Genomic DNA, 12020 nt, shown 5'->3' on the forward strand with positions numbered 1-12020 from the left:
TTTCCTCTTCGAGTCGTAAGGGCACACTGACGTGGACTACTAGAAATAGGAAGCCATTTATCTTGATGCTTTTTTTTTTTATTTAAAAGTCGCATTATTTTTTTTCCTTTTTGCGGACTGAGCATGTTTTGCTATGGTCTGATGAATGCGCCACCACAATACAAAGTCTTCCAAAAGTTCGGATTTCTGAAGTATTGAAAGTGTTAAATACTGTAGTCATGTATGTATCCTGTAGTAGTATTGACGTATTTGCTTTGTGTACCACAATACATGAATGTTCAGTATTTAATGACAGAATGTGTGCCATAAATGCACTGTGATATTTTTTATAGTATTATATCAGCTGATGGTGGTTGTCTATGTGCTCTTCAGAGTCAGAGGTGCGCCCTGGCCGGCTGCAGACATGGTGCCACAGGCAGACGGACGGCTACCGGGGCGTGACCGTCAGCGACCTCACTTCCTGTTGGGCCAGTGGCATGGCCCTCTGTGCCCTCATCCACCGCTTCAGGCCCCAGCTCATGTAAGCCGCCGGCGTCGCCTACACCTTAACACCTTAGCTCCACACAACCTGGCCACCTTCCTTACCATCTCTCCTTAGAACCCCAGAGCCCTCTCATGCATACTTGGACTTAGACAATGACAAAATTAGGGGTGGGCATAGATTAATTTTTTTAATCTAGATTAATCTCACTGTAATTATGAAATTAATCTAGATTAATCTAGATTAATCTATATCAAAATGGCTTATTCAGAATAGGCACGCTAGCGAAATAATGACGGAAAAAAAACCTAGGGGGTTTCTTAAGATGGCGCATTAGACCAGAGCTCATATCTTTTTTCCAAAATGCATCTCATCAACATTTTTTTTGATATTTGGTGATTGAAAAAAAATCACTGCAATATTTGAAAAGTGTTTCGAATATGTTAGGAAGCATTTACAGTCATAATATACTGACATTTCAAAATGAACAGTGCTATAAATTGTAGAGGCAAATACAGATAAATCTCAAACATTTTAACTATTTAAACAAAATGACCTCAACAACTCAGCATTTCTAATGGGCAGAGAGAGAGAAAGAATGAATCTGCCACTGCCTGTTAAAAAGGGCAGCGGCTCCTTTAGAGAGGGAGGAGCTGCGCAGCAGGTACAGCAAAGTCAGAGCCAGGCTACTAGATTTCTAAAGCTAGTCCTAGACCCTAAAGCACTGGCCCACATCGATTTGGCCTAAACCTGGCAGTTGTTCTCTGTGGTAGAATGCGGAGTTACAACTCCAAATGAATTCAGTTTTCAAAAAAAAAAATAATAATAAGTTAAGCGCGAGACCGCGAGGTTGGCTATATCAAGCGCAACTACGGCGAGGTGTATCCGTCTGACATGAGTCGCAAATGCGCGATCATAACACAAACATTCAGCGAGAGTAGATATTGACAGTTTCAGTTTGACAATCTTCAAAATGTGTATCACACGGAATGTTTTGCAATTATGGCACAGGCAAGATTTCTGGAACAGGACTGTTGTTTGTGTTCCATGCAATGCGTGAGGAAATGTAGGCTATGTCGGGCTGATACACAATAATGTCTGCTTCACCTCAAACGTCTCTCTAGTCTACCACTTGTGAAAAAAACACTAAAACAACACCTATCACGACAGAGAGATTAATGTTTACAGCATGCAAACGCTGTTCATATTTAGTAGGTCTGCTGAGCAACAGGTGGAGAGGCGAAGTGACTGGAGGGCAGTCTGAAAGCCTCTGTCATTCGAACGCTATGGTGACACGCATCCCCAAACCCCAAATCCATATTTTGAGAATAGATTAACGTGCGATATTTTCTTTGTCGCGCGACAAGAGTCTCACATTATCGCAGCACGGTAACGCCGATAACGGCCCACCACTAGACAAAATACAATTGTACTGCCCATACGATTGACGAAACGTCTTGATGGTGAACGAAAACGCCTTCTATCAAACATCCATTGAACGAATCGTTCGTCTCCCGTCCATACACATAGAGTATAATAGATATCATGTATTGTACTTATGTTGAAGACAGCATTGAGTCAGAGGCTCACTTGCTAAATTGATGACTTTGATGACTCGATGGCTACTAGAGGCAAGTGAATACCATGTGTGCAAAGACAAGAAGCTAAGGCATAGACATACACAAGACACAGAAGAATTGTGAGAGTTACGTACATGACCCTGTCAGGGCGGCGTCATAGCCACCAGCATCAGAGAATAGACGCATAAATCACGCTTTAAAGACGTGAGCACGACAAACATCTTGTCTGTCCGCCTGCAACTCCCCCACAGGGCCCTGCTAGGCTTACGTAATGTCTCCTCTTGGTATGGTGCACAAGCTCCTTATCTCATTGTTTGTCTGACGGCGGCTAATCAGATGGAGGCAAAAGTAGATTTCTGTTGGGTCGAGGTGAAGATGTATTGGCCATAAGCCCCCAGGATAAGCAGGAGGGGCAGTGGGTCACCCTAAAGACTTGCTAATAAGTAAACAAAAGGGCCTAACTGGCTTGCAGGCACATAGTAATTATGACACGGCTAATCTCTATGAGCCTGAGTTTACGCTAGTCATTTTACTTGCGTCTCTAGGAAATCTAATTGTGGCCTGTTCTAAAGGTAGGTGTAAACGAATGTTGTGGAATCTGATTGATCGAAGCACTTGTGGGGATATTTAATCCAGTGAGACAAGGCTCCTGTTAAAAATTAGCTGTTACCAGAATGGCAATGACCAAGTCGCATTGTATTACTGAAAGCCCTGTGCACTGTCATAGCAGTGTAGTACTATGGTAGTGACGTTTTTTTTAGTGACTATTACAGCATTCCACTGGTGGTATGGCGTGTGTTAAAGGGGTATGCCACTATTTTGGGGCTTAATACAGTTAAAACCGTTGGCCAGGGTTTATAAAGGTGGTAAAGTGTCTTAATTTTCATGTAAGCCGTTGTCTTGCTTTAAGACAAGTTAAAAGAGGGAGCATGTCGCTAAGCTAGTGAAAGTCAATGGATCCGTGTAGCATGCTACAATGCTACACGGCTCACTAGCTTAGCGACATTCTCCCTCTTTTAATTTGTCTTAAAGCAAGACAACACTTAACATGAAATAAGACACTTTACCACCTTTATAAACCCCAGCCAACAATTTTAACTGCATTAAGCCCCAAAATAGTGGCATACCCCTTTAAGGCGGTACGACTCATGGCAACTTTCATTTCACGTGAATGATCAGTGCGTACTCAAGTATGATGTAACAGACCAGTAGACCATTTGTGAATTCTAAAACTAAGCAAGTGATAAAACCAGACACATATTAAAACACTAATGTGCTAATTACTTGCAATTCAATTTACCCCAAGACACATTTAAATGACTAGTGCAAACAGCAGGCTCTTGAGTTTCTCTCATCTTATCCACCCCTTCATGCCCTAGCTCATGAGAGCCATAAACGCCTCTTGTCACCTACTCCCTCCTTTACGTAATGCCCCTTACCGGTGTTGTGTAAACTCAGGTCCCAATACCTAACCCCTCTGACTAGACCGCATCGTGGCCAGCTGCTCCTCCTGACTCCTGCTCCAGCCACTCCTCCTCCTGACATGTTTGATATACGGCTCTTTCCGGGGTGCTTGTAAAAACTGGAGGCCATGTGTGATGATCGACTGATGAATGGCCCCCGTTATTATCCCCCAAACCCCCCCCACCCCCACCCCCGCCTCCCTACGCGTGGTTTATTGTCTATGACCTCATGGTGACGGGGAAGAATGGCCCGGGGGTGGCAGCCAAGATGAGATCAACCACCAAACGATGGATCAGATGTTTATGTTGCTTTCTTCACAACGACCACAATCGGTCTTATGATTCCCATGTGGGCTCCCTCCGTAGCACCAGTCTGCTTGCCTCCTGGGCTGCTCTGCTTGACTCTGTGGCTGTTCTGTTCTGGAGTGCATTTCTGGAAACCATAGTTGCCAACTACGTTAGCTACTTTGTTAGTTGCAATACAATTTTTCATTGGCAACTACCCAAGTTGCTAACTGCTAATAACTACGCTTTCGAGAAATGCACCTCTGCTCAGCTTCTTGGGCTGGCTTCCTCCTGCTCAGAGGCCCGTTCCTCAAGAGTAAATATGGGCTAGTCGTGTGAAGACTACTTTGACCTGTGTCAAGAGTGTCCACTTCCTTCACACATGTACGCATACACACACACACACACACACACACACACACACACACACACACACACACACACACACACACACACACACACACACACACACACACACACACACACACACACACACACACACACACACACACTCACACACTCTTTTTCAGGCACACCACATACACATATACACAAAGACCAGACACACAATTCTATAGGCTCTCTCTCTCACACACACGCACGCATACATACACACATGCACTCGTGCAAATACAAATAGACATACAGAACGTACACTTTGGTTGTTTCTTCATGTTAGTGTTAGATGTGAAAGAGACATGAATCAGTCAGGCAGGCACTGGCCAAACATGCCTGAGGAGAGGCAGTCTGTGTACCACAGATGGAGCCTGTATGGAGAGCCTGACGTCGACACGTGCTAGGAGTTCTTATGCCTTATCATGCGCCATTCCTCACATAGTTAGTGTATCTGAATACAGCCACTCCAGATAACACTTCAATGTTTCACTATACCCTTAACCTCAGTTGCGTAGCTACCAGCTGTTGTGGAGATCCACAGTACTTTATGTACCATTTCCCACTTGGTGCAATGATGGTGAACCTGGACTCTGAAAATATGATATAGTACTACAAAGTATAGGGCTGGGCGGCATGACGATATCTATCGTTATCGTGATAGAGAAGAGTCTATTGTGGCCTTTCTCCTGTATCATTTCTATTGTGATGAATTGTATATTAGCCGTCATGGATGAAATCAGTTTAATATAATTTAATAACTTCGTGGAGGTGCTGTGGCGCAATGCGTAGAGCACCTGTACCATATGCCTGGGGACTCAGGTTAGAGTCCGGCCTGAGTCATTTCCCAGACCCTTCTCTCTCTACCACCATTTTCTTGTAACATCCTCACTGTCCTATCAGCAATGAAGGCACACAAATGTGTGCTTAGTGATTACTGTATAGTCAGCATTGGAGACATTGGACATAATATACTGTACTATAATATTCCATGTTTCAAATATCCTAGTTGTATCAGTTCAGGTAATACCAGCAAGCCACATTTTCCTCATTGAAGATCCGGCTGATTTAGCCAATGCCTTCTACAAGTACATGGCAGTGGAGTGTAACTTTCGCAAAGTGCCCGTTACTGACACAACTTCCGTTCGTTTCTGTGTCCCTCCAGAGATTACGACTCTCTGAATGAGGAGGACTGCGCTCAAAACCTTCAGCTAGCCTTCGACGTGGCCGAGCGCGAGTTCGGCATCAAGCCCTTCACCACCGGCAAGGAGATGGCCGCCGGTCAGGAGCCGGACAAAGCCACCATGGTCGCCTACCTGTCCAAGTTTTACGAGCTCTTCAGGGGAACGCCTCTCCCACCCTCAGGTAATTTTTCCAACGTCTCTAACGCCGTGGTGTTGTAAATTGGTATGTCTTATGTCACCTGGTGCGCCACCTGTGTAGGCGGGTAGGAGAGAGTGAAGGGGCCTCTACACAACAACACCTGCCCTGCGACAGTCTTCCTTTACAGTATCACTCTCATTCAGTAAAGGTATCCCATTCAGCAAGCAAAGCGGGCTGGCCCCGCTCAGCTCCGCTCAATAGGTCAGGGATTAGTATCCTTCAACAGCCTTGGGCCACACTTCACACAGCAAGAAACTGTGACAAATCTTTTCCCTCCATTGTGCCCTTGACTTAGTCAGGCGTCTAAAACTGGCAAGAAGTGTGGGGTTTCTTTTTCACCCCACCCCCCGTCAGGAGACACTTGAGTTATGGAGGGCGAAGCGTGTGAGATTTCATCCAGGCTCCCTTTTTTCGCTCTAAAAGAGAAAAGAACGGCCTGTTACTCAACTCCCTCTATCCGTCACGTAGCGTGGCATGTGAGGAATGCTACATCTGCCCTGGTACGGGTTACCTCAGTCGGGAGGAGGAGATTGACAGTGAGAGGAGGATACACATGGAGCACTCTCGCTACATATCCCACTTTACAAGTACACGAGTGTGCTTAGCTTTATGACCTTTGACAGGCTAGAGGAGCTTCTTCAGTTACATTACAGGCCCTGTTGGCTTACCCAGCTCCACCAATCAAACTGTTGAAAGTAGAAATTGTGTACGTCTCTCTTTGATCGGGCACCATAAACCGTTTCCAGGAAAAGTTTTGTTTATTGGTGGTGCGGAATTTTTTGTGAGGAAAACAGATGGTTTGGCCTGCTCTGTGCTTTCCACTACTACAGTGTATGATGAGGGGGGGCTCGATCTTCATTTTTATGGGGAAATGTATGTTGGTTCACCCACTTGTGTGTATCACTAATAATGGAGTACAGTGGAAAGTCGTAAAAGCTTTTAATGGATGATCATATTTTTCTTGGACGCAGATTCGAGAAGAGATGGCGACACGAGGGATGATGACTATCCTTCCAAGCCATCCAGGCCTGTTTACAAATCGTTCAGTTTCTCACAACCACGAAAGAGGATACCAAAGGTAAGTCAGCACTTGATACCTTACTATGCTGAACTGTGCTTTGATTTATAGACTAGGGCATGTTTGTGGCGGGATAATATTTCCAGTGACTACAAGAACATTTTGGCCAATATGGGCTTTGTGGTTCAAAGAAAACATTTGACATGGAGTCTCACAGATATTTGATTTTGCAGCTTGGGAGACGTTTCTTCATAACCTTTTACAATAACAGAGATTCCAATGCCTGTTATGTCTTCTATTATGTCAGGATGACAAGAAGTTGGAAGAAAACGACCCGACGTACAAAAGAAGACGAAAGATATGCAGCAACTTAGAAGAGGTTGGTTTCGCTTCACGCTTTGTATCACATTGTTCCATCTGGCACTGATTTTCAGCGCTCTCTTATCTGACGGAAATATAGAACTGCCTGGATCAAAATGAAAAGAAATGGGGGAAAAAATGAAGTGCGTTACTCATACTGATTTGGATGTCGTCCACAGGCAACAAATGTTTCCAGCCAGAGTTTGCTGGCCAGCAGAGATGGGCAGGAGCAGAAGGAGAACAAGGTGAAGTCTATGGCCACGCAGCTGCTGGCCAAGTTTGAGGACCGAGCTCCAAGCTGCTCTCTGCGACGACAGGTGAGAACCACTGCACAGACGCGCATCCTGTCAACCTAGGCAGGCAGCTGCTTGGGGCCCCCAAGCCCCTATATAGCGAATAACAGCTCACGCCTTACTGCGGTAGCGGCAATTTTGTTTCAAATGTTCATTCTTTTGAATTTTCGTTTGGGGCCCCACGATACCCTAAAATCGCCTCTGCCACTGCACACTACATCACTATTGGACTGGACTGGACTGGACATCACTCCTGGACTTGGTCTGTGTCTGGGTCTGGGTCTGGTTTCCATAACAGTGTTTAGTGAAAACAAAACAGCCCAGTATGCCTCTACTGGTGCTGTTTCCTGGGCACACCTGATCTTGAACGGCGTACTGAGTTTAACGGCGAAGCGCATCCTGAAATCGAGAAGTTGGTTCGTCATCATAGTTTTAAGCAAACTATGACAAGAAAAGAGATGTCAGCAGATTCATCCAGGTCATGCGGTAAAATAAACAAATGGTCTGAGCGTTGATGACTCACTCATAAGCGCTTTGGGTTCCCAGTGTAACTGTTGTTGTAACCAGCACGGGTCCCTTCCTGCCTGGCCTGAGTGGCTTGAGAGAGGTTCCTCTTGACCAGTGTTTCTCAAAGTGGGGCGTAAGCCCCCCTGGGGGGGCGCGGAGGTATGTCGGGGGGGGGCGTGTGACATCTGATTTGGGCTTTTTTGCCTCAAGGAAATGATTTCCAATAAGTCAATAATTTTAAATCCCTCACCAACATTATATTACTAATTGTCATGAATTTGAATAGCATAGGAAATGAACACACATCTGCATTCAACTGCAGTCCCTCTTTGTTTAATCTCACCAGTCACCTTTCCTTTGATTCTGCGCAGCGATCGCAAAATCAGTCTGTGCGAGTACTGCTGTGGCTTGGGGGGGCTCGGAAGCATTCAGACCCTCTGAAGGGGGGAATGATGGAAAAAGTTTGAGAACCACTGCTCTTGACAATGTGGTGGTTCTCCTCAGGTCACTCTCATCACATTTTTCTCCCAGCTGTAGGGATTTCATTTTCTGCATGTCAGCGTTTCCTCCCTTTCCTCTGCGCTATCATCTTTAACTTCCTCTCCTGTCCTTCTTTCCCTTTATGTCTCCTCTCCTACTCCTCTCTTCTCCTCCTCCCCCTCTGCCCTCTCTCTCTCTGCGGCACCTCAGTCAGAGCAGGGCGTGACAAGGTCTCCCAGGCCTCTCTCCCTGGACATGACTGAGGGCCCCCTGTTTGCCACACGACCCAAGGAGCCACGCCCTCGCCCTCCTCCTCCACCTCCTCCTCCTCCTCCACGTGCTCCCTCCTCCTCCTCCTCCTCCTCCTCCCTTCTTCCTGCGTCCAGGAGACAGGTACATCTCGGCCGACTGCAGTGGCACGCTCACTCCCTGACTCGCACGCAAAAGCAACAACACATACAGCACAGCAGCCCTCTCTCAGTGTGCTGTATGAGGTGCTGGGTTATATAATGGCTTTGTGGGCCACAGGGTGGATTTTTTTGCCAGTAAGGTAGACTAGACTTGAAAGCCAGTGCTGCCACAGTACCCCACCCTTGCAGCACACGGCTGGGCCTCAAGAGCATAGAAGCAAACAGAATCTCCCTCCCTCCCTCTCTTTTTCCTTTTTCCTTCCCTTCCCTTCTCTCTATTTCTCTCCTTCTTCCTTGTATCCTCTCTCTCTCTCTCTCTCTCTCACTCTCTCTCTCACCCTCTCCTTTCTCTTCCTCTAACTTTCTTTCTCTCCCTCTGTCACTTTCTGTTCTCTCTGTTTCATCTGTTTTCCTCTCTTCTTCCCCTGTCTTTCTTCATCTCCCCCTCTTTCTCTCTCTCTCACTCTCTCCATCCCTTCCTCTGTCGCGTCTGCTGCATGTTTCCAGTTTCCGTCTGCGTCCGCCGTCAGGCACAGAGAGGAGCGCAGGCCCCCTCCCCCCCTCCCCTCTCCCCAGGCCAGCCCCCTCTTCACCCGCAGGCGCCCCAAGCAAGTGGTGCACTCGTACGAGCAGGCGCGCCCCAACTGTGCCGACGCCGACGCTGGCTCGGCTGCAGCCGCAGCAGCAGAGCCCCGGCCTGAGAGCCCCACCGTCCAGCAGCCACTCTCCCCCCACTCGGCAGTAGTGGCCATGAGGGGGATGCTCCAGCGGCTGCAAAGGGTGGAGGATAAGATCACCCAGGTGAACCTGGCACGCTTTACTCTTTCACTTTGACTTGCACTCTGCTTCACTGGCTTTACTTTCTACACTGCGCTATACTGTCTACTACTGCTGCCATACTGTTTTTTTTTTCTTGTCTTTTGAGAGCCAGATGTTGGGGACAGAAATTAACTCCATGTCCTTGTAATTTATGAGGGTAATTTGCCGTGTCAGCAGTTCTACTGAAAAGCTATCCGTTCAGACCTTTCTCCCTCTGCTCTTTCTCTTGTTCCACATGGTTTCTTTCTTGCTCTCTCTCTCTCTCTCTCTCTCTCTCTCTCTCTCTCTCTCTCTCTCTCTCTCTCTCTCTCTCTCTCTCTCTCTCTCTCTCTCTCTCTACCTCTCTGCTCTTCTCCCTCTGTGGCGTCCCACAGAGAAAAGCCCAGACGGAGAAGGCTAGAGAGTTTCAGAAAAAGAGCATAAAGGAGAAAGCCGTCCACTTGACCGCTCTCTTCTCCAGCTCCGGGACCTCGGCAGCTCAGGTGACCCCCACCGTCCCGTGGTGTGAAGGCTGCCTCCCCCCACTGAGCGCACCTGTGTTGTTGCATGCGTGTTGCCTCGCCTCGCCTCGCCTAGTGTACCCCGACCACCGCTGCGTCTCACTTGTTTTTGTTTTCATGTGCATTCCACGCCAGGCAAACGGCCCCTCCCCCCCCCACAATGTTGTGGCAGTGAGTGGTGACTGCTGCATCAAGTTTTATGTGAGATTTGCCTGATTTGAATTACAGTGCTGGGGTGCTGTGCTGTGCTGTGCTGTGCTGTGCTTTGCTATGTATCAAGTTTAGTTCTGTGCAAGTTTGAGGCTCACACAGCAAGTTGTTTCACAAAATACTTGCCCCAGACTTTGCAATGCTACCTTTTAAAGTTCATTATAAAATACATAGGAAGCAAAAGACTATTAATAAAACAACATCTACCAAGGAACTGTGGTAAGTTCTTTGGAATGGCACATACTCAAACATAGAGTTTTAAAAACAGCGATCACGCCATTCACTCACAATTGCCTCTTGGTTTGTTGCACTTGGTGTGTTGTGATTTGGCATGCCAGATTTTGTTATTGTTTTTTTGTCACAACAAGCAGTGAAATTATTTGCATTGGACTGTGTATGCATGCAAATAATTGGTTTTCAGGTTTTGGCATGTCTGTGTTTTTGCATGCACCTGCGTTGAATTATGCGAGTGTTCAGACAAGATTGGAATGCCATGTTGTTGTTTCTGCTGTACATTGATTGTGAATAGCTATTCTATATGTCAAATGAATTAAACTAAGTCTTGATGATTTCACACCTGCAAGATGTGTACCACTCCGGTTGAGATGGATCGTGGGTATTTTAAGGACATGTTGTTTTTCAGTCTCCTCTCATCACCTGTTCTAATTTAACAGCTCGACTCTATAAAACGCTTGTTTACGTCAAGGCGCTGCTACAAAGCCATTTTTTAACCAATATTAGCGCCCAGTAAAAGCCCATTAGAGTAACCGCTTGTTTTTCAGGAGAAACCATTAAAAATAAATGGTCTCTCACTGCTCCATTGCGTAGTTTATAATCCCCACTGCAGGCCCAAACCTGCAGAAGCCATCACACCCAGGGCAGCTCTCCTCTCCCCTGCTGACCCGACCCTCTGCCGTTAAACTGGAGCGGGAGCTTAGATCCTGAGAGGGGGGAAAGTGTGAGAGAAAAAGTGAAGGCAAAGGAGGGAAAGGCAGAGGGTGAAGTGACGAGTGGAGGAGTTCAGATAGAAAGACAGAGAACAAAAGATGAAAAAGAGGGGGAGGATGTGAAAGGTAAGTGAGAAAGGGAGAGCAGAGAAGGGAGGAAAAGAAAGAGAGCGAAGAGGAGTTCACATCCTGAGAGAGAGAAAGAGAGGAGGATGGGTAGAGGTGCTCTCCTGCTGACCCGGTGCTGTTAAGCTGAATGAGATCTCAAACCCTGAGAGAGGGAGAAGTTAGAGAAGGTGAGGACAGAAAAGGAAAAGGGAGGACAAGGGGAAAGTGAAGTAAGTAAGGTAAAGAGAGGAGGGAAGAGTTGAGATCCTGAGAGAGTTTGAGTGAGTAAGAGAAGAGGAGAGATGGAGAAAGCAATGGCAGAGAAGGTGAAAGTAAAGAGAGAGAGAGTTCCCATCCTGAGAGAAAGACAACAAGCAAGAGATGTGGGAGAAGACAGAATGCACAGACGCAGAGAAAGACAGAGGGAGAAAGAGGAGGTTGATGGAAGGAGAGAGGGGGGGGCGAAAGAAAGGGAGAGAGGAGGGGGATCATGGGTAGAATCGTGGAGGGAGAGAGAGCGATGAGGTATAGGGGCCTCAGGGCTATGTTGTGGAAGCCCCTATTGCTTTATTATTGGCTGCAGGGAAAGCCATCAGGAGTCAAGTGTCCACCGCTGCCAAAAAGATGACTCTCACTCCCACTCCCACTCACTCGAAACACACACACACACACACACACACACACACACACACACACACACACACACACACACACACACACACACACACACACACACACACACACACACACACACGCATGGAAACAGTCCCAGGTTTCAGATCA

The 12020-nt window shown here is 46.9% G+C and overlaps 1 protein-coding gene across 6 annotated transcripts in view; it reads left to right on the forward strand.

Moving 5' to 3' along the window:
- The window catches only part of mical2a (microtubule associated monooxygenase, calponin and LIM domain containing 2a), a 58929-nt gene that overhangs the window by 37181 nt on the left and 9728 nt on the right, over positions 1 to 12020 (forward strand). For 5 of the 6 annotated variants that reach the window (XM_063189271.1, XM_063189272.1, XM_063189273.1 and 2 more), the window contains exons 12-19: positions 373 to 520; positions 5368 to 5567; positions 6557 to 6663; positions 6911 to 6982; positions 7143 to 7280; positions 8454 to 8636; positions 9161 to 9454; positions 9847 to 9954. In XM_063189271.1, coding sequence (XP_063045341.1) covers positions 373 to 520; positions 5368 to 5567; positions 6557 to 6663; positions 6911 to 6982; positions 7143 to 7280; positions 8454 to 8636; positions 9161 to 9454; positions 9847 to 9954 — 1250 coding nt within the window. The remainder of the gene's footprint in view (positions 1 to 372; positions 521 to 5367; positions 5568 to 6556; positions 6664 to 6910; positions 6983 to 7142; positions 7281 to 8453; positions 8637 to 9160; positions 9455 to 9846; positions 9955 to 12020) is intronic. The other variant, XM_063189277.1, reaches the window with a different exon arrangement.

The sequence above is a fragment of the Engraulis encrasicolus genome, chromosome 22, assembly GCF_034702125.1.
Source record: "Engraulis encrasicolus isolate BLACKSEA-1 chromosome 22, IST_EnEncr_1.0, whole genome shotgun sequence".
NCBI lineage: Eukaryota > Metazoa > Chordata > Actinopteri > Clupeiformes > Engraulidae > Engraulis > Engraulis encrasicolus.